Source organism: Apostichopus japonicus, chromosome 9 (assembly GCF_037975245.1).
Source record: "Apostichopus japonicus isolate 1M-3 chromosome 9, ASM3797524v1, whole genome shotgun sequence".
Lineage (NCBI taxonomy): Eukaryota > Metazoa > Echinodermata > Holothuroidea > Aspidochirotida > Stichopodidae > Apostichopus > Apostichopus japonicus.
Window position 1 is genome coordinate 17,586,091 of NC_092569.1, and position 20,421 is coordinate 17,606,511.

Below are 20,421 nucleotides of genomic sequence, written 5' to 3' on the forward strand. Positions count from 1 at the left end.
AAAGTTTCCATAAAAAGTACTACTTTGCAATACAGTTGGATTAAGAAATATCCAATTTGTAATAAATCCAGACCCCATTATAAAGGACGCATCTTCAAGGAATCTAATATATTTTAGCAGATAGCGTTGTCCAAAGATTGTCTCATGAACTTCCTAAATGTACAGCAACATTTTAGGGAGCAGCTTTGACAATTTTCGTATAATATTACAATAACAGTTCTTTTACTGCCTTTCCGTTTGAAAATATCCTGACCCATTCCCAAGGCGATATACAGTATGGTTGTACTTCCTCTCCTACCCCTGCTGTCTTCATTGCCCTCCCACAATATGGGCCACCATCATGTAAAATAAAATATCACATAAGTTAGAAAACAACCACCCCCCCACCCATAAGTTCTGGCTAGGGCTCTATGTAGGTCATGGATTGTCAGTTTTGTAATGCATGAAAAGGACTAAATGAGAGAAGGTACAGCTGACCGCTGTTGAAAGTGGGAAAGTACCACTGACCGCTGTTGAAAGTGGGATGGTACAGCTGACCGCTGTTGAAAGTGGAGAGGTACAGCTGACCGCTGTTGAAAGTGGGAAGGTACAGCTGACCGCTGTTGAAAGCGGGAACTCGTAGAAATAAAGGAGAGGGATATGAGGTAGTAAGGCTGCAGTGCTGAGTTAAGTTTTTACTTGAATATTAACATAAGTAACGTGGGTCTTGGGGGGTATTATAGATGAGGGCTCAAGCAGATCAAAGTGAAACGCTTCACTACGTAATGATTATAATTGGAGCTATTTCATTACATCTAATAAGTTATTTTTAAACTCTGGAAATGGGCGCAAAAACCAAGTCTGTATAGTATATTGGATTATTCTCATTTTTCAGCAATTCGAGTCTTGATGCACATGGTCAAGATTAAATTACATGATTTGGTTCCAAGTTGTCTTATCATATTTACGGCCTTTTATTAAAGGTATCTGGCTGCAATAAACTAAATCATATATTTAGCACAATGAAAAACGTTGTCATGAAGAAGTTACCTAAGAAGACCAATGACAACAACGCCCATTGTAGATTCCATTACCACAACCATTACATCTTACCTCGGGAAGAAACTTACTCTTAAATGAGTGTAGTAAACCAAAACAGAATAAATTCCAATTAGTCACAAATATTGCACACGTTATACTACACTGCTCCACCACCCAAACTAACATCATTTGTTTATTTTTATACTGGTACGTACTACCCTAATGATTCAATCATATTGGCTACTTCTCATTTAAAGTATTTTATGAGGCGAATATACCCTATAGGTACGACCGCGCATTAATTCGTGGATAGGAGCATTATTAGTCGATCTCTGGAAAGTCATATTAAGACAGAAATTCTTGCCCTTAATATCCGGATCTAGTTTTACGAATCTAATGACATGGAACTCATTACATGGGGAAGGTGAGGTAAACTGCATATACTGCTGATTAATTTCCCTCAACACTAGTGACATTGGGGAAGGACTACACCCATTACCAGAGTCCGTCGATTCGAGGCTGGTGGATCTTCGATGCTTCGGTAACAAAGAACCTTTCACAATGTGTTTCCTTTTTATTGTGAGTGGTTTCTAAGTCAAAAGATTCATTCTTCCATGAGCTATCGTTGTGGAAAGAGCTGAGGTCAAAATGAAGTTGATCGTGCTATTATCTGTAACCGCTGTAGTTTTCCACGACTTTCAAGCGATAGCAACTGACGAAGCGGTAAGTTCATTTTCCTTAATTTGTAGCTTTTCTGATAATATCAAAGTAATCTCTAGTGTAATTTGAAAAATTAAAAATACTGCAGCCTTGATATGAATTGCTCGAAATAACTAAACACCTATAAGTGAAATAAATATCTTTCGAAGATAAAGCTAATTCAAACAGCTGTGTATAAAGTGACGATTACTCTTTGCTTTGTGTTTTAATAATTGTATCATCATGTTCAAATCTTAATTAAGTTAAACATATTTTTACCGCTCAATCAAAAATGTTATTTGGTTGCAACGTTTTAATCAAATCGAGAAACGTGTGTGCCTCGCAAATCCCATGTAATGCTATATGGCTCCATTTTTTTCATAATAACGTATTCCATAGTTCCTGGTATGAGTTTGTAAGGTTTAAGTGACAAGAGTTTTTTCCTATATATAAAGATATATGTACAAACAAATTTCCCTTAAAAATAAAGAAGTGTGCTGACCGAACTACAAGAAACTGGCAAGTTAAATTTGAACTGTAGCTTAAAGAAGGGGGAAACTGTGTTTCTGCCTTGTTTTCTTGGATTAAATTGAACATTGTAATATTCATAACATACTTTTTACAAGGTACAAGAATATTGGTCATTTGATTACACAGTTATTTATATTTCGAAATACTTTTATAATTCACGACGAGTCATGTTATCTTTAATAGCGTTATAAACCCATTCACACTCTCGATTTATTATAAATGGACATGCAGGAACTGTGGGAACTGCCCGCATTGGTTTGACTAAGAAGCATTTTTAGGGTAAAAGTGCATTGCTATATGGTTGTTCTTATATTGATTATTTCTTGCCTTGAGGAGTTTACATTTTCCACAAACCTATCTTAAATACTACTCTCAATTATTAGTAAATATAGTAAAGATAGTTAATATTCTTTAAGTAATATTTAAGAAAAACAAGGCATCTAAGCTTTTTTGTATTTTATGTAGTATTACTAAGCACTCGCAACAACAAACTTGGTTTTCTTCGATATTACATTTCGCTGTTTGAAATGGGCTTGAGCAAGGCACGAGTATTCTACGTTGTATTGTGAATTTTATTACGTTAACAGCATTGGCTAAAGCTGGTTCCCATTGGTATAGTTTACATCGAACATTTACATGCAATTATTTATTTGATGTTACAACCCAAATACAGGAATTGTTTTTCATTTATAACTGACTCTGACATCTTCAAATATAATACATTTCATTTCGCAAAATGTAAACGACAACGTTACATATATCTATATAATGGTGTCATCGACGACCTAACATATTTATATTGCATGTTCTTCACACCTTTGAATTTCTAATATGGACTCTTGAAATATCATTGTTTGTATATTAGTTAGCCGCTTACCTACTAAGTATACAGAGCAGTACCGTTTTAATTGAAGCTTATCATGATTTGCAAATAAGAATCTTCAGTACTGTGGATTCTTAACTTACTGAGTTACATGAAAATTTTATTGCATCAAATATACGCCACTAATGAATCGAGTGTACCGGGAAAAACGTTCAATATATTTTTATATAATGAAACGCGATAATGAAATATGGGATTTTTTTTCTAGCCAAAAAAAAATCATCTTGCAAACTTGTCGGACGTCATGTGGACTTGACTGAGAAACCACTGACAATATTTCTTGAGGTATGATTGAATGAGAGCACTCATGTTATTTTACCTGAAGCTGCTGGTTACCGAATATTCATTATATTATTAACGAAAGTTCTGATTGGACAATAATGAAAGCCGGTACTTTTGAATTCATTTCGCTTGAGTTTTATAGACACCTGTGATTGCAGGATATTTATCTATTGATTTAATTGTTATTACTTAAAATATTAATATAGTGTGCGAAATACTAAGATGAAGTTAAAAGTAACTCCTCTTTATAAAAGACCTCACTTTTATATTACATACAATGTATATCAATGAATTATTAGTTTTTGTATGTTCTTTGTCAAAAACTAAACATACATGCTTACAGCTTGTTTTGACAGTAATGGCTGTAAAAGACCATCACTGTCGTGTAGTTACTGTGACGTTTGACTATCTTATTCATGCCATAGCCAGCCGCACACTACATGTCCACATAATTATGTAGGTAAACCTATATTATTCATAAACAAAAATATATAATTGGTTGATATCATTCAATTGTACAGGTCACGCAAGCAGATAATGAACAAAATGAGGTGTTACTCAAGCAGACCAGAAGTTCAGACGAAGGTATGAATTACAACACAATATAACGAGCTTCATCATGGTCTCTAAAATTTCGAATGTTTAATTATTCAGATTTCAAACTTTATTATGTAGCCTATACAGTACATTTCCACTTTTCTTTTGAAAATACGAAGCAACCTTAGCTATCTCCTATAACGCATACATGCCTAACTATCTGCACCAGAAATACACATTGGTACGAGAGAGTTTTATTTTCTGGCCAGTATCCAATGTGGTTTTCACTTGTTGTATAACAAATTGGCGCAGTTTGTAGATAATTACATCTGACAGTTCAGACGACAAAAAATATGACACCTGCGGTGCGTCACCTAACCACAAGGGGAGTAGGGGAGGGGAAGGTTTTTGTGGCCAGTGGCGTAGAATCCGTTTTAATGTGGCTGGGTGGGTGCAATTGGGGATTTCCCAAACGAAATCTAAGTTTTGAAGATTCAACCTTTGGTTCCATTGAAATTTTTTATAACATATTGTTATTTCGAAACTTTGCACATTTTAGCAATTTTGTCTCAGTCAAAATTTTGACAATTTTCTGGAAATGTAATATTTTTCTATCAAAGTTCCATATCTATAATCGAAATTTGTTTTATTTTACTTCAGCAATTTCTTCTTTATTTGTTTTTGTTCTCGAAAGTCCGTACACATTTTCGAAAGTTAAGTGTCGACCGTTATATAAAATTCAACTTTTTATCTCATACTTTTAAATTTTCAACACATCAAATTTTGTTGATTATTAAAAAATATATATGAAAAGAAATGCCTAGAACAAGGCTGAGGGTGCTATGAATTTTATTTTATGGAGATGCAGGTTATTTAAAACACTTTAAACGAATCGAAAGAAAATGAAATAACGTCTAACTGATCCTCCATTAAAGTTGCCGGATGGCAATGGTGACAATGAAAGGCATATTGTTCAACCCCTCCCAGCCCCAGCCCCCCTCCCTTGTTAAAAAAATACTTGGGAAATATATTTACATTTATATATATATATATATATACATATATATATATATATATATATATATATATATATATATATAACTACTGATGGCTATTGATAAACAGTAGATAATTGTGACTAGCAGGCAGGCAAATCTGAATGATATTAAGAGCCCGTTTAGACGCAAAACACATAAAGAAAAGGAATGTTGCTTTTGTTTAATTCCGTATAATTAACAACGCATTTAACCTATCCTTTTTCCTCTTAACACAGATTCACCCTATTTCTTCTACCAAAAGCCAGAATACCCCAAGGACTGTCACGAAGTCTTCCAAAAATGTGTGGGCGATTCTTCCAATGGTGTTCACTTTATACAACCATATGGATATCCGGAACCATTTGAAGTTTATTGTAACAATACTGTAGACTCGGGAAATTGGATAGTAAGTAAAATGTCGTTCTGGTCCGTTAACTCGAAAAGTTGTTGGGAATACCTTCCTACATAACGAACATCGAAGATGATTGTTAGATATGCAGCATTTTGTTAATGTATTCGGAAAGGAACTCTACCCCACTGAGACGATAGAGATTTAGAGAGAGAGATATAGAGAGAGAGAGAGAGAGTGGTGGAGTGAGAGGTTGACAGAAAGAGGAGGAGTAAGAGGTGGAGAATTTGCCCCTTTGGTTCCTTTCTATAATTTTGCCGGATATGTTTTATAATACCATCATAAGTCGCATTAGCACTAACGTTTATTGAACTTTATTGAATCTTTATTGCTTCGGTTTTTAATATTCGGTCCTTGGATATCAAAGACCGTCAAATATTATTTCTTCGTTTTGTATCAAGGGTATTTTACATTGTTTAGCAAGTATGTTGTATGTTCAAGCGTTCTTAGGCAATTACAATTCTAGAAATTACATCAAAAATCTAATTATGCAAACGAATATTATTGGTGCAACCGTGCATGCGCTTGCAACCGTACATGCGCTTTTACATATATGATTACTGTCACATTATTTTTTTTCATATTCAAGGTTTTGCAACGTCGTTTAGATGGCGGTGTCGACTTCAATCGAGACTGGAACGACTACAAACAAGGCTTTGGTTTTTTACATCGCGAATTTTGGCTGGGTAACGAGAAGCTTAGTTACATCACCAATCAAAGAGACCATGAGCTCCGAATAGATTTTGTGTCCAAGACACAGTGGCGTAGGAAGGTACTTTTGGTTGGGGGGGCTGAAGACTGAAGGCCGGCCTGGGGGAGGGGTCTAAGGGGAGGGGGTGTCCCCCTCCCCTTTTGATTTTTTTGCATTTCCAGGTGGCCTCAGATGCAATTTGGTGCAATATAGCACACTTCAACACCCACTCCATTTTGTAAACTTAATTTTGTATTTTCACCTGGCCTTAGATGCAATTTGGTGCTCCAAATGAGATTTTTTTTTCTCATTTAGAAATGAAAAAGGGGTTTTCTGACTTGCGAACCGGGGGGGCGGAATGATACTTCCGCCCCTCCACATTTTTCACTGGGGGGCTGGCGCCCCCCCAGCCCCCCCGGTTCCTACGCCCTTGCCAAGACAGGAGATCCATACTTTGCAAAGTACAACTTATTTCGACTGAGTGACGAACAGTCAATGTACCGACTTATTGGGCTTGGTGACTATGATGCGTTCAGTACAGTAGGTGGGTTAATAATATATATATATATATATATATATATATATATATATATATATATACGCAATAGCGACATATCTGTGACTAAATAGCTTTGACTTCCGAATAAATAAACAAACTAAGGATGTGGATCAATTCCTGTCTTAACGAGGAAGCTTCTTAATATGTACACATTTTGTATTTTGAAACATTGCATGGTGACTTACATTAATACTCACAATATAACCACTGTAAATTTATGATGTAGACTGCATGATAGATTGAATACAGAAGGTTTAGCTTAAACATTAGTAAATTAGAATAACACAACCACCCCTCTTATTCCGTTCCTTGCCAAGATAATCGAGCTTATTGCACAATACATTCAACCTAATTAACGTAATGACAACAATATGTTATAACCCGAATTAAGGAAACGATCCATGTAATACCTGGGAACTGGGAAATGTGGTTCGTGCTGCGGGCGGTTCTCGATCTCCCTATCCCATACTGCTCCGTTGTTTTCACATTCTCTCCCTGGTATATATTTCTTTACCTCTCAAGAGTTCAAACATCTTGTAATCACTATCATCCGTCATTTTGTTTTCCTGATATGTTACGTTATATATGATTATCTTTAGCCGAGTCACAAGAAAAGGGTATATTTTGCTTCTGTTTTAATTGATGTAATGAAAAGTTTTACATGAGTTATATTATTTGATTCCCATTTTTTCTCGCACATCACTAAGAAAACTACGACTAGAGAATTTTTTTTTACATTTGAGTTGATCCTTCTTCACAGGTCACGATGCCTTCAGATACAACAGAGGAATGCCATTCTCTACTAGAGATCGTGACAATGACCGTCATTCTTCATCTCACTGTGCTGATCTTCATAGAAATGGTTGGTGGTTTGATTCTTGCTCTTGGGCCTACCCCAATTTACCTTGGGGTGATTCACCACACTGGCTGCATTTTCCAGGTGGAAACAATAACATTTGTTACATAGATATGAAGATACGACCATTGCTGTAAAAGGTAAAAGGATCGAAAACAGCGGCTGGTGAAGTGAACTGACAGTGCGATGAACACGTTCTTGACTTTTAAAAGATTGAACACAGGTTTACACAGAATTTACGCAGAAAAAAAAAATAATCAGTTAGTTGTGCTCAGATTTGTTTACTGAGCATGGAATTTGTTTTGTTAAATACCTTAAGCCACCGTTCCCCTCAGTACTTCTTCTCTCAGTTAAGTTTGTTTAATGTAATATTATGTGCTATATCAACCCCATTCTAATAATAAATAATACCGAAAATACGTGCTAGTTACAATTCCTTTCTCGCTTACGTTTAGGTGACATTTGAAACCTGATGACCATAAAGCACGAATTCAAAAGTGTAGAAGTTGCACAAATCTGTCTTCTTTCAACTAGTTACATGGGTTTGGGTAGAGAAAGGAAAGCTAAGACCTCAGTTTTAAAAGGAAAACAAATCATGTCTTGTATGTGAGTATCAGTAAATTCAACATTTGGTCTACATAAAAATAATTTGTAAGATAATTCTTTGAATTTCTAAAATCTGAAAACAGAATTTTTTTCTTCAAAAACTCAATATTTGTCATATATTTCTCAAATATTGCATTGATACAGCTAACAATATAATTGCACCAGATTATTGCTTGTTTCTCATTTAAAAACAAATACAGATTGAGATTATCATGTGGACTAGAGCGCTTAGGTCATTAGAAATTCCTTACGTTCCGTTAGGCTATGTTCCGTTTGTGGTTTGGTTGAAATTATGGAAATCAAAGAGGGAATCCATAAATCGATAATGTCATATGATATCCCCAATAATATTAAATATAATTTCGAAGGATCATTTCATATTATCATGTAACTTTCTAATCTAATAAACGACTAAAGTTGAATGTTACTTCGTTTTTTGTTTTGTTTTCTGGTCACATTTAATTTTTATGAGGTCTATAACGCATAATCAAAATGCCATTCAAGAGAGTAAAATATATTAGATAAGCATTTATTTTATATCCTGGTCAACCATAATCAAGAAAACAAGCAGAGACACCACTTCACCTGTAACATTCATCACGGTGACCGAACATCCAGCAGATCAACCTCACACATGTTAGACTTAGACAATTATTATCGGTTACAACTTTTGAAGACCATGTTTTATTCGTTGTTTGTCAGGCACCGCCCAGTGGCGGTTACAGACACCCCCCCCCCCTCTCACACTGGCACCCTTATTGGCACCTACAGAAAGACGAGGACCGGCAAATTTTCTTAATATTATACATATTTTACTCTTAAATCGATGAATTTTCGCTGCGTGAGAGTTGTATCATGGTCGAAGCTCCTCACCTTTTGCGTTGCTCTATCCAAATAACGCTACATCACAATCAGTATTGCAAAATGGCATTTTATTCGGTCTGATCTGTTTTACTTAGTTTTGTCCTATTGGAATTGATTCAAAAACATTACAAATTTTGTCTGTAATAAAGGATACATGTTTTACTACAATAACAGCATGACTTGTAAACCGAAGAGTTCGGCTGAGCGAATGAGTAGGTTATGTGTTTATGGAATGAACGGGAGCTGACCGGTCTGTGAGGCGAGCAGCTACGAATATACGTACATCTATCTGGTAACCCTTTCTGTATAGGAAACACGTGTTGACCAATTCTCTAAGAACGTGACAATTCTGATATTTTCATTTTAATTTAACAAAGGGTTTCCCTGCTGAATAATTTAATAATAAGATCATATGTTGTTCATGTTTTATTTATTCCAAAATATGTTTAACCTTGTTGCACAAATCATGTTGGTTTTTTTTTTTGGATTCTTCGTTAAAAACAATGGCAATTTCTAGTACATGAACATACTTAAGAAAAAGGATCCATCTAAGCCCTCTTCTGAGAGCAAAAATGTATCAAAGGGAAGGAGGCAAACCCTTCCCATTAAAACCCTCCCCAAGGACGGCCATTCAGTTAAATAATGAAATTGATAGCAAACGTTCCATATATGCCCACTTCTCAGAGCAAACATGTCTCAGAGAGGTAGAGGCACATCCTCTCCATTAGACCCCCCCCTCCTTCCCCAGGACGGCCATTCAGTTGCGCCCGTATTGAAATTCCTGGATACGCCACTCGCCGCTTGTGTGTTCACAAAGCCATTCCACGTAAGATAGCTTGAAACCACGCAACTAGTTACTGTTATGAATTCAGTTGTTGAACTCCCGAAACTTCACGAACTTGCTTAGCCCTATTATCAGTTCATCTTCAAATAGCATTGTCTTCATATAAAGGAATTGCTTAGATGAATTTACCTGACCATTTTCATATGCCGGACAAGGTGAGTTTAGGTTGCAAAGATTTAAAAGTAGTTTACAGAGAGGGTTCAGAGGTTTGTGATTAGGTTGATTTTATTAAGGAACAGTAGGCATATATCACTGATGCTGGCATAAGCTGTACCCGAGAGGTTGATATATAGCAGTAAATTGTACAATGCATGGATGGAGGACTATATGGACACTTTGATGCAAGGAGATTCATTACTTACATTATTTATTCAATATTCACAAACTTAGATGAAATAAGGAAAATGGGCAAAGTGATTCAGATAATTTTCAAATTGGCGAGATCACACTAACAAGACAAAGTGCCAAAAATGGACAATGGAGGAAATATTTTAATTTGCGCGTTATTAACAATAATTTCATAATTGGCGCTCGATCTCTCGAAACAGAACCAATTTGGGAAATCTCAAGAACATTTGACTGTGATTTTTTTTTTTTATAAAGTTTGAATGAACATTGATTAGTGAGGTTGATAAATCACAAGTTATCCGAGTTAAGTGTCTGAAAGCGTTGTTAAATTACTGAGCTTACACATTTAGAAAGCTGTTTTATAGTGAGAAGACATTATTCACAAGAAGCATAACTATGTCCAATCATATGAGGATTGTTTTTTCTTCTGTCTTTTAATGCACTGATGCCTTGTCAACTTGGAATTAGAGTAGTTTAAAAAAATAGTTGTATATAATACCGGTGAATTGAATTATATTAGATCCATATGTTGCAAGCACTTTTTGAATTAATCTTATCACAATGTTTTTTTTTTATGATATCTATTTAAAAGATTCTTGTCTCTTCACTAACATGATAAGGCACTTTTACACGATATAGCACAATAAGGCACAATATTTTTCAAATAAGGACATGGTGTTTCAAAGCTCAACATCGGAAACCACATAACTGGTGACACTGGTCAATTCAAGCCAATGGAAATTAATTTAAATCATGATTGGGTTAATTCTATTCAAACTGTTCACATATCCCTCTGCAATAGAAGCCTTTCATCATAAAGAGTCCTGTTGATTGGGCTAGAAAGGGATATATCCTTAGATAGACACTGAACGCTCACAAATATAATACATAACATATTATTCGTGTACGGTTGTCTATAAAACATGACAACGTTGAAGGCGTTAAAGTTTCCTGCTATAATCTACAATCTTTAGAAAATGAGGTCAATGGTACAAAATGGATCTTCTCCACTACGGTTGTTAGGAAGCCATGTATATATTAATAAACATGTCACTCAAGCGTTAACTTCTATCGACAAGATTTACGATAATAGTTTCATTTCATCTTGAGCTGTTACCCTGAAAGCATCTATAGTAACCAGGACACCTTGGGAAGATGAAAATGATTTTCTTTCTTGTTATTGGCGCCTTAGTGGCAGGTACTCAAGTTTCAGCGAATGACATGGTAAGTCTTTTCACTTAAAATACATTTCTTTTAACGTAAATTCTTTTCAAATTTTACTGCCACCATGCATTTTGCACTTTCAGATCGTTCAAAAGAAGCTCACGAAAACTAAGTTAAAAGCTGGTCAAGATAATTAAAATCAGCTAAATTTCAAGCAATTAAATGCCTTTCCTTCGAAATCTTTTTTCATTAATTTTATTTGTGTTCGTCATAAAGATGAAACTCTGCCATTTTCTCTCTTTCTTTAAAACATAATGGGTCACTTCTAAGAAAGTTAGCCAAATTTAGGTATACATATTTAGTCATGTCATTAATAGAGGTGCACCTAAACAAGAGACTTAAAGAATAGCTGAGGGAAATACCATTAAAAACAAATACAATTATAAGCTTATAAAGCTATAATTTTTGAGAAATCATACAAAAACACAAGCTAACATTTTCATTAATTTCACCATGCATAATATTTACAAAAATCTCAACTCGTAAGTAATTGTATACTATTAAGTAAATTTCTCAATCTTAATTTTACAATTGCTGCTACTTTGAAATTTTCAAGATGATGTCCATAAGATATCTGATTTCATACATGAAATCAATTCATATTTCATTCGTTAGCAACATGCACGGTGATTCTCGGCAAACGGTGCATGGTTATTGGTATCATACAGTTCATTGTATACAATAGACTGTGTCTGATAATTTCACCATAAATGTTATATACGCTAAACAAAGTTAACCGACCGTGAGCGGGCAAAAGTACAGTTTCATACTAAAATGACATAGTTGTTGAAATATGAACATTTTCTAAATTCAATTTATTTTTCTATTATTAATTGATATAGCACTATATTTCAATTAACTTGATTTGGAGAGGTATCTCTCATTCTAAAACGAACAAACAATCGATCAAAATGTATATTTAAATATGATATATATACATATATATATATATATATATATATATATATATATATTTATATATATATATATATATATATATATATATATATATATATATATATATATATATATATATATATATATATATATATATATATATATATATATATATACTTAAAGAGTACATGTCTGCCTCACCTTATTTGTTTATTTAATGCACTATGTAGATACCGTTTAAAGTAATACTGTCTGCCGAAACTTAAGGTGAAGAAAAACTGTCCGAATGAGGGGGACAATAACTGTATCACTTACTATTTACTGTAGTCTATTTGCAAAGTAATCGTGTTATAATCATTTCTTAGATTTACGAATTTTTGACATAAGATTAAATATTTAATTGGCCATAGTGATATTGGATTCCTCATTGTAAGTTATGAATATCTGACTTGTATCTAGAAACTGAGATAGGTATATGAGTTCATTAGCTGACATTCAAATAACTTTTTTTGTGTGTAATATTTAGAAATAATTATAAAACATTAGCATTTTCTGCGTGGTTTAATATATTGATGTACAATGGTAAAATTCAACGCTAATAGGCAAGAATAAACACTAAAACAAAAAACTTCATAATTAACCGTGATTATTACAAAGTATTTCATTTATAGTTTATTTCAAAATATGCAAAATCGTAATGTAGTACAAACATTTAAGAAATGGTTCCTTTTTTACTTCAGTATACACATCATCCTTTTTAGTTTTAAATGTAAAATAATATTACTGTTCTTTTTGTCTAGATGCTATTTTTGTTGGTTTTATTGCGGTACATTATAGGGTAACAGTATAAACAAGTAGTATTGCATATCGTATTCAAACATGTGTTTTCCGCAACATACTTTATATTTACTGTATAAAGACAATAATAGACTTGTGGACGTAAACCGGGATATAGAAAGATAATACCTTGTTCTGAGGAATGATGTTCGATCTAAGCTCTTCTATGGTTTGCTCTGCTTTCTATGCCAAATTTTCTTATATCTTAGGATATTATTAGCATGTAAAATGGAATATTTGTCGAGTGGTACATTGCTTTAATGATTGGCCGTCGATATTTTAACCACCATTTTTCTTTCGTAAAAATTGTAAAGTTTTCAAGTATAATTTGCAAGTTCCTGCAAATCGTATTAGCCTTCTAGGAATTGCAAGCAATCAAAGTAAAACCAAAAGTCCGCAGGCTTGAAAGACATGTACGTGAGCTGAGATATTCATTTGAATACTTTATTTACAACCAATATAAAATGATCAAACTTCAAGTCTTGTTTTTGAAATTTAATCAGCGATCTATATGTTCTTTGACGATATATTTTAGCTATATATATTTCCATAGGTCACCTTATATATGTAGATAGCTCTATCAAAGTTAAAAAGCAAATACATCCGAAGCATTCTCAACGAATCAAAGGCTGTTTAACAAACCATGTTATCTTTCCTTTTAAATGATTATTTTCCTCTTTTATTAATATCTTTCGTTCAAAGTCTTTAGTAACTGTTATTCTTATTGAGATTTTACACTAAAGAAATAGTGGTTACTATTTTCCTTTCAGCATTTCGTGATTCATTTACTTATTGAAACTATATAAAATACTATTTAATATATCTTGAATTTTCTTCATTACCGCAATTTTCCGGGTGGCATATAGAAACCAACACTCGAGAATTACACACGGTTGATACCTGGTAACAAGGTTGATACCTGTTTAACAAACCATTTTATCTTTCCTTATAAATGATTATTTTCCACTTTAATCAGTTCTTTTCGTTCAAAATATTAGTAACTGTTATTCTTATTGAGCTTTTACTCTAAAGAAATATTGGTTATTATTTTCCAGTCAGTATTTCGGGATTGATTTACTTATTGAAACTATATAAAACACTATTCAATATATCTTGAATTTTCTTCATAACTGTAACTTTGCGGGTGGCATATATAGAAACCAACACTCGAGAATGACACACGGTTCATACCCGGTTACTAGTTTGATACCTGTAAACAAGTATACCCAAGGTACCGAAACTTATGACTATCATCCCCTCTGCTCCCGTCCCCACCCATGAAAGAAATTGATTAACACCTACCAAGGGCTGGATAGCTCACATGGCAGAGCACGGAACCTATACCATCATGAGGTCACCATTTAAATTTCCCAGCTTTGATTAAGCTATTTTCTCCTTTTTTTTGGCAGTTATTGATAATTACAGAGCCGTTTACCGCTGTTAATTTACTTATACATATTCATACTTTATCATTCAGAATTTACAACAAAATGGTGACTCAACGAGGAATAGGAGAAGTTCACACGATGTAGGTAAGAAAACAGTTCAACGTTTCTTTATTATATTTCATAATGATATGTATTTTGTTAATGGTTCAATATAGTATGTTACCATGGTACTATAGCAAAACGCCATATTTACCTGGTAAACGTTTACCTTTATATCTAGTATCAATTATTATTCACGTTATTGTGAGAATCGGTGCGATGAACCAGCTAAGCACATACGTTATAACTGCGCTTGTAGTTTGGGAAGGATTAAGACGTTATCTGGTTATGTTGCACTTACTATTTTATCCTCAGCAGATGCCTCGTATTTCTTCTACCAACAACCTGACTATCCGAGAGATTGTAAGGAAATCTTTGAACAATGTGATGAGGAATCTTCTGACGGGGTCTACCTCATACAACCAGACTCATATATGGAACCGTTTGCTGTGTATTGTAACAACACTGTAGATGATGGAGGCTGGATGGTACGTTAATTATTACCAACCCTGCGTTTTCGTTTGATAATGCTTTGCGATAGCGTCTATTCTGAAGGCTTTTAATAATTCATTCATTCAAAAAAATGCCGGATGTGTTTTTAATTGAAGTAATTATATTCTTAATTGTGTATGAAGCTAATGAAACTAAATGACAATAAGCAATATTCGATAAAGTAAAGGGCATTTTGCATTTATATATTTTTTATGATGATATAGCAGTTTAATTTGGTTTGATAGTTTTATCTTAAAAATCTGCTGGAATGATAACGCTCGCTTTATCCACATGGATGTAGTTCTTAAACCTTGAGCAATAAATGAGACATACTTTTGAACCAAGTTAATCGTTGCTTAAAATAGATCAAGCAAGGCCTATACATGTGGAGGAATTGTGAACTTTATAAAGAAATTTAAGAAGGGACGTGGACACATTTTCATATAAACGATGAACGTTATTATTACCTTACTTTTAAATTAACACTCAGGTAATTCAGCGTCGAATGGACGGAGGGGTTGATTTTAATCGAGACTGGAACGACTACAAACAAGGATTTGGGTTTCTACATCGAGAATTCTGGCTCGGTAACGAAAAACTGGCCTACATTACAAATCAAAAGGACTACGAACTACGAATTGACTTTGTTTCCAATAGCGATGACCCTTACTTTGCAAAGTACAATCTCTTCCGTGTCAGTGATGAAGGTACTAAATATAAGTTGGTTGGTCTCGGTGAATACGATTCTTCAAGTACAGTAGGTAAGTAACTCCTACATAATTGACGAGAACAAAAATAAACTAATAGTAATACACAAATAAAGTTAAATGGATATTCCGGTGCTCTATAATTGAACACTAACGACTGGGATGACAAAGTTATTCCACGTTGCTGGGGGAAACCCCGATCTTCAACTGTTTATAACTTTAGATTTGCATGATAACAATGCTGCATTTACATTATTTTATTTTATTTTGCCAGTTGTAGCCCCCCCCCCCACCTCCAAATAGCTGCCTTGGACTTCTTATTGTTTTGGCAGAAACAGCCTAGCTTCATTACCCAAGAAAATAAGGACTCTACAGACACCCTTTTCCAACCTCAAATAAAAGTTTAAAAGTAGTTATTCGCACACTTCTGCGTTTATATCTTATTATATAGGCCTAGTGTAACTGTTGCTGCAAAGGAAGCTTTCAATATTACGGTAAGAATATAATTCAATAGTAGCAGATGTACAGCGAACTGTATATATTTGAGGAAAAAAATAGTTAGCATACTTAAATTTAGCTTTACAATATGAAATGTAGATGCTGCAGCCAATGATATACCTTACATCAATAGTTGTTTCCACAATGGACACATGAATAGGCGTTTTCCGGCAGTCTTTGTCTCTTGAATGTTGCTCCATAAAAAACGAATTAACTGTAATAAAACCGAAGATTAAGGTTATCACAATCATTGCATTCAAATCCATTCGTAATACTATCACATAGATATAGAGGGTGTGGTCTAAATTGTCACCATTGAGTGGTATATGCAATACCAAGATGAATAGAGAGTGATATCAAACACAATAAAAACAATTGTACAAAGAAAAACACGCTAACATATTATAGCCGTGCAGCATGTATAGTCCAGTTTATAACATTAATAAATTTAAAATAAATTTAAATGTGTATATATATTTATATAAACAATAACACAAATACGGAAACAGGGATAAATACAAATAAATACGTTAAATGGAGAATATTAAGCTAAAACACATAATACAAACTACCGAACGGCACAATGTTTATATTTGTAACCACTGGTCGTTCGTGTGTATAATGTTACCTATATAATATAAATTTCAATAGTTAGTTTCAATAGTACTCGTCGGTATAAAAGTATATGCTTAGATATATGCTGAATGTCTCTACGGTCATGAACCAGTGGATTTTTTGTTGTGCTACAATCTTGCACCCCCCCCCCAATGAAATCCAGGGATGTATTCAAAATACTTATATTTTACATTTTTTCGAGTTCTAATCACAAGTATTCATACCTCAGGGCACATGTTTATACTTCATATAAGGTCATAACTTGGTAATCAGACCGAGATATTATACATTTTGGGCCTTCATCATACCCACATAGGGAGACCGTTGATCAATATACAGAATAAGCGCCAATAATTTGGCCATTTGCCCACTACATATATGTTTCTTGGTAATTCCTACCATCAAGAATCACGGGGTTGCCCTCCTTAAGACAAATATTGCCCCCCCCCCAACAACAGAATGCTGGCTACGCCACTGCCATGAACCCCATAAATATTATTCCCAGTGGATCCCTTCGTCTCACAATTGACTTATATTATCTCATTTAATACAGGTCACGACGCCATGGATCCTCACAGAGGGCAGCCATTTTCAACCAGAGATCGAGACAACGACGGCTATTCCTCTTATCACTGTGGCAGTAGTTATTATAATGGGTGGTGGTTCTATGGGAGTAATGTCAACGGCTATTATTGTTATAATACTGGACCGAATTATCTATGGAGTAATCGTCCTTACTGGTACAACTTCCCAGGTGGTATTCACAACATCCAGTACATAGAGATGAAGATTCGTCCCGTTTAAAGCGATCGGAATGTAGCCCTATACCAGATTACGATATCTCAGCCTGTTAAAATGCTGAACAAAAAAACGAACAGTGATATGTGTAAAATATATAAGGGATAATACTTCTTTCCCGGCATCTTGTATTATTGTGTCAAACTATAACAAGAAATGAAAAAAAAAAAAACAGATATCTGACTCATGCTTCCATATTACGGAGTATTTTATTTTATCGATTTTCCTTTCCTTTTTTTAAATTTTGAATAAATGATTAACACGTCAACTGCTTTTCTTCGGAATTAGAGGGTACAGAGGACAAAAAAAAAAAAATCAGTATTATAATCAAAGTTTCCTTGAAACTTCGATGTTTCAACATTAGGCCTATTGTAGCATCCATCATGCGACCATTTCGTTACGGATATAGTTACCTTCGAAACCCTACTTTACTAAGTGCCAATCCATCGTATATTTAGTACATAGATATACATATACAGAAATATAGAGCCGAAATATAGCGATATCATAATCTTGGAGGATAGACGTGAAAAAAGAAGAAGATAGAAATAGTAATTTTGAGATGAGAGTTTTGACATAAAACGTTCGATGTGATAGGAGCCTAGTCATTATTATCGTGGCGATTCGAAAATACTTATTATAATGGCCGATGTTTCCAGAAAATCGTCATCGGAAGTTTGAAATAAACGTAGACAACTTTGATTCTGCATATTGAAATGTCGAGAGTTTTTGAGAAAAAGTAAAATATTTGAACGCTTCTTACGCCAATGCATAGGATCTATTTTCTTGCCAGGTTTGTACCAACGCGGCGGTCCCCTTCCTCACCCCTTCCCGCCCTCTATTAAGGTCACATGCACCACTTCCCTCGACGCTGTGCCCCACTCTCCTCATCGGTGATTGTTTGGCAGCCATGGGTGTCGGCTTCTACCACCCCATGGCCCATGGCCCATGATCACATTTCCACCTTTTATATAATTCTAAAAAAGTCGCCTGTGGCATTTCCTAAATCCTGTGCAAGCTACTACTGTACTTACATGCAATAAAGAAGGCCTATGTGCCGATCGATAAATAAATGTTCATAAGTTTGGAAAATAAAAGCAGCATATATATGCGTTATAGCTCGATTTATAACAGTATACAGTTGATAGTTTTTTTTAATTGATATAACCAAACTGAAAATACCCGTTGAATATACTCTCTCGTGAACTATATACATACATTCCAAATTTGCAGCAAAAAAAAAACAAATAGAAACAAATAAAGATAGAAGAATTCCGGTTAAATATCCTTCCGTGAAACAAATTTTGTTGTTATTTCTCACAAATATAAACAAAAGGCCTGCTTGTGTATTAATTTAGAGTCTGCTGCCAAATGTATACGGCTGTATACGTACACACGGGGGGGGGGGGGGGGAGTTGCCGTGTCGCTCTCAAAGTACACATGAACGTAAGAGATAAAAAATGTGAATAAGTAAAAAGGAGGTGTGAATAGTTCCAAAAATCTTCCTCTCTGTTTCTATGTTACGTCTACATTTCTTAGGCTGACAGACTGCTACAACGTCGCTGCCCCCCCCTCCCCCGACACCTATCATTGCTTTATAATACATTCCATTGAAATTACCATCAAAAATGCACTTTGAAGAAAACAATATATTCACAAAGGTTCCCCTAGAACAGGCCATGACACATTGCATTGTATTTTGTTCAACTTGTTCTGCATTGGTCATTTGAGGGTGCAATTTGATTATGTTGGAAGAGAAATTACTGTCAACAGAATAACTGCAAATGACCAACACGCCTTTCTTGATTATATATAGCGCCCTCTTTTAAAACGCATAAAAATTTCGCCAATGATATTATGCATTAAATCAAAGTATAAACTTGTATAGAATAATACCACGTATGTCATGAGACTCTTGACTAAATCGACGCCTTAATTAAGTAAAGTAATTAGTTTTCAAATACAATTGAACGAAAAGCGGGATCTGTTTTAGAGGAAGTCAACTACTGGTGAGGGCGACAAAACTTGGGGTGGGATGAGGTTAATAATCCACCAACATAATAATAATAATAATAATAATAATAATAATAATAATAATAATAATAATAATAATAATAATAATAATAATAATAATAATAATAATAATAATAATAATAATAATAATAATAATAATAATAATAATAATAATAATAATAATAATAATAATAATAATAATAATAGTAATAATAATAATAATAATAATAATAATAATAATAATAATAATAATAATAATAATAATACTAATAATAATAATTATAATAATAATTATAATAATAGTCATCATAATCATAATCATAATCATAATAATAATAATTATCCCAACTTCTCCCAGTCGGCTCCAGTTAATGAGAACTGAACCACCCCCGGCCGCGTACAGACTACGTAGGCTACTGTACCCCTCCCGCACCCTTATCACCATCATGTGTATAATACCGTTCACAAGATACAGGAAATGAGCAGGGTAGGATACTCCGAAATTGTCAGTGGTGACCTCCAACTCGGAAATCCTGGCTACGTGTTGGATTGTTATCACCGACTGATTTATGGTGCGCTGACTTGAAGGGTGAATGCATGCACCAGAATTTGCATGTGTGTGAGGGGAGGGATTCACAGGGGGGGGGGGGTAGGGGGGGTAAGGGGGGAGTCCAGATCCCCTTCCAA

General features: G+C 34.3%; 3 protein-coding genes across 4 annotated transcripts in view; all 3 read left to right on the forward strand.

Moving 5' to 3' along the window:
* LOC139974245 (fibrinogen-like protein A) overlaps positions 1 to 20,421 on the forward strand; it is a 52,197-nt gene that overhangs the window by 29,104 nt on the left and 2,672 nt on the right. The gene's annotated exons all lie outside the window — the stretch shown is intronic.
* On the forward strand, positions 1,600 to 8,508 carry LOC139974255 (fibrinogen-like protein A). Its single transcript, XM_071981264.1, has 5 exons — positions 1,600 to 1,743; positions 3,937 to 4,000; positions 5,226 to 5,395; positions 5,988 to 6,170; positions 7,409 to 8,508. The coding sequence occupies exons 1-5, from the start codon at positions 1,669 to 1,671 to the stop codon at positions 7,613 to 7,615; spliced, it is 699 nt and encodes a 232-aa protein (XP_071837365.1). The 5' UTR covers positions 1,600 to 1,668; the 3' UTR covers positions 7,616 to 8,508.
* On the forward strand, positions 11,241 to 17,920 carry LOC139974249 (fibrinogen-like protein A). Of its 2 annotated transcripts, none has more exons than XM_071981259.1 (5): positions 11,241 to 11,390; positions 14,602 to 14,656; positions 14,927 to 15,099; positions 15,594 to 15,864; positions 17,477 to 17,920. In XM_071981259.1, the coding sequence occupies exons 1-5, from the start codon at positions 11,322 to 11,324 to the stop codon at positions 17,725 to 17,727; spliced, it is 819 nt and encodes a 272-aa protein (XP_071837360.1). In that variant the 5' UTR covers positions 11,241 to 11,321; the 3' UTR covers positions 17,728 to 17,920. The 2 variants fall into 2 exon arrangements, with proteins under 2 accessions (XP_071837360.1, XP_071837361.1); XM_071981260.1 differs by having other exon boundaries at positions 14,930 to 15,099.

Excerpts from the sequence above, each read along its gene's own strand:
- LOC139974255 (XM_071981264.1), top strand. The coding sequence starts at position 1,669 with ATGAAGTTGATCGTGCTATTATCTGTAACCGCTGTAGTTTTCCACGAC. Across the intron at positions 1,744-3,936 it reads CGATAGCAACTGACGAAGCG|GTCACGCAAGCAGATAATGA; the intron begins GTAAGTTCATTT and ends TCAATTGTACAG. Across the intron at positions 4,001-5,225 it reads GACCAGAAGTTCAGACGAAG|ATTCACCCTATTTCTTCTAC; the intron begins GTATGAATTACA and ends CTCTTAACACAG.
- LOC139974249 (XM_071981259.1), top strand. The coding sequence starts at position 11,322 with ATGAAAATGATTTTCTTTCTTGTTATTGGCGCCTTAGTGGCAGGTACT. Across the intron at positions 11,391-14,601 it reads AAGTTTCAGCGAATGACATG|AATTTACAACAAAATGGTGA; the intron begins GTAAGTCTTTTC and ends TTTATCATTCAG. Across the intron at positions 14,657-14,926 it reads GAGAAGTTCACACGATGTAG|CAGATGCCTCGTATTTCTTC; the intron begins GTAAGAAAACAG and ends TTTTATCCTCAG.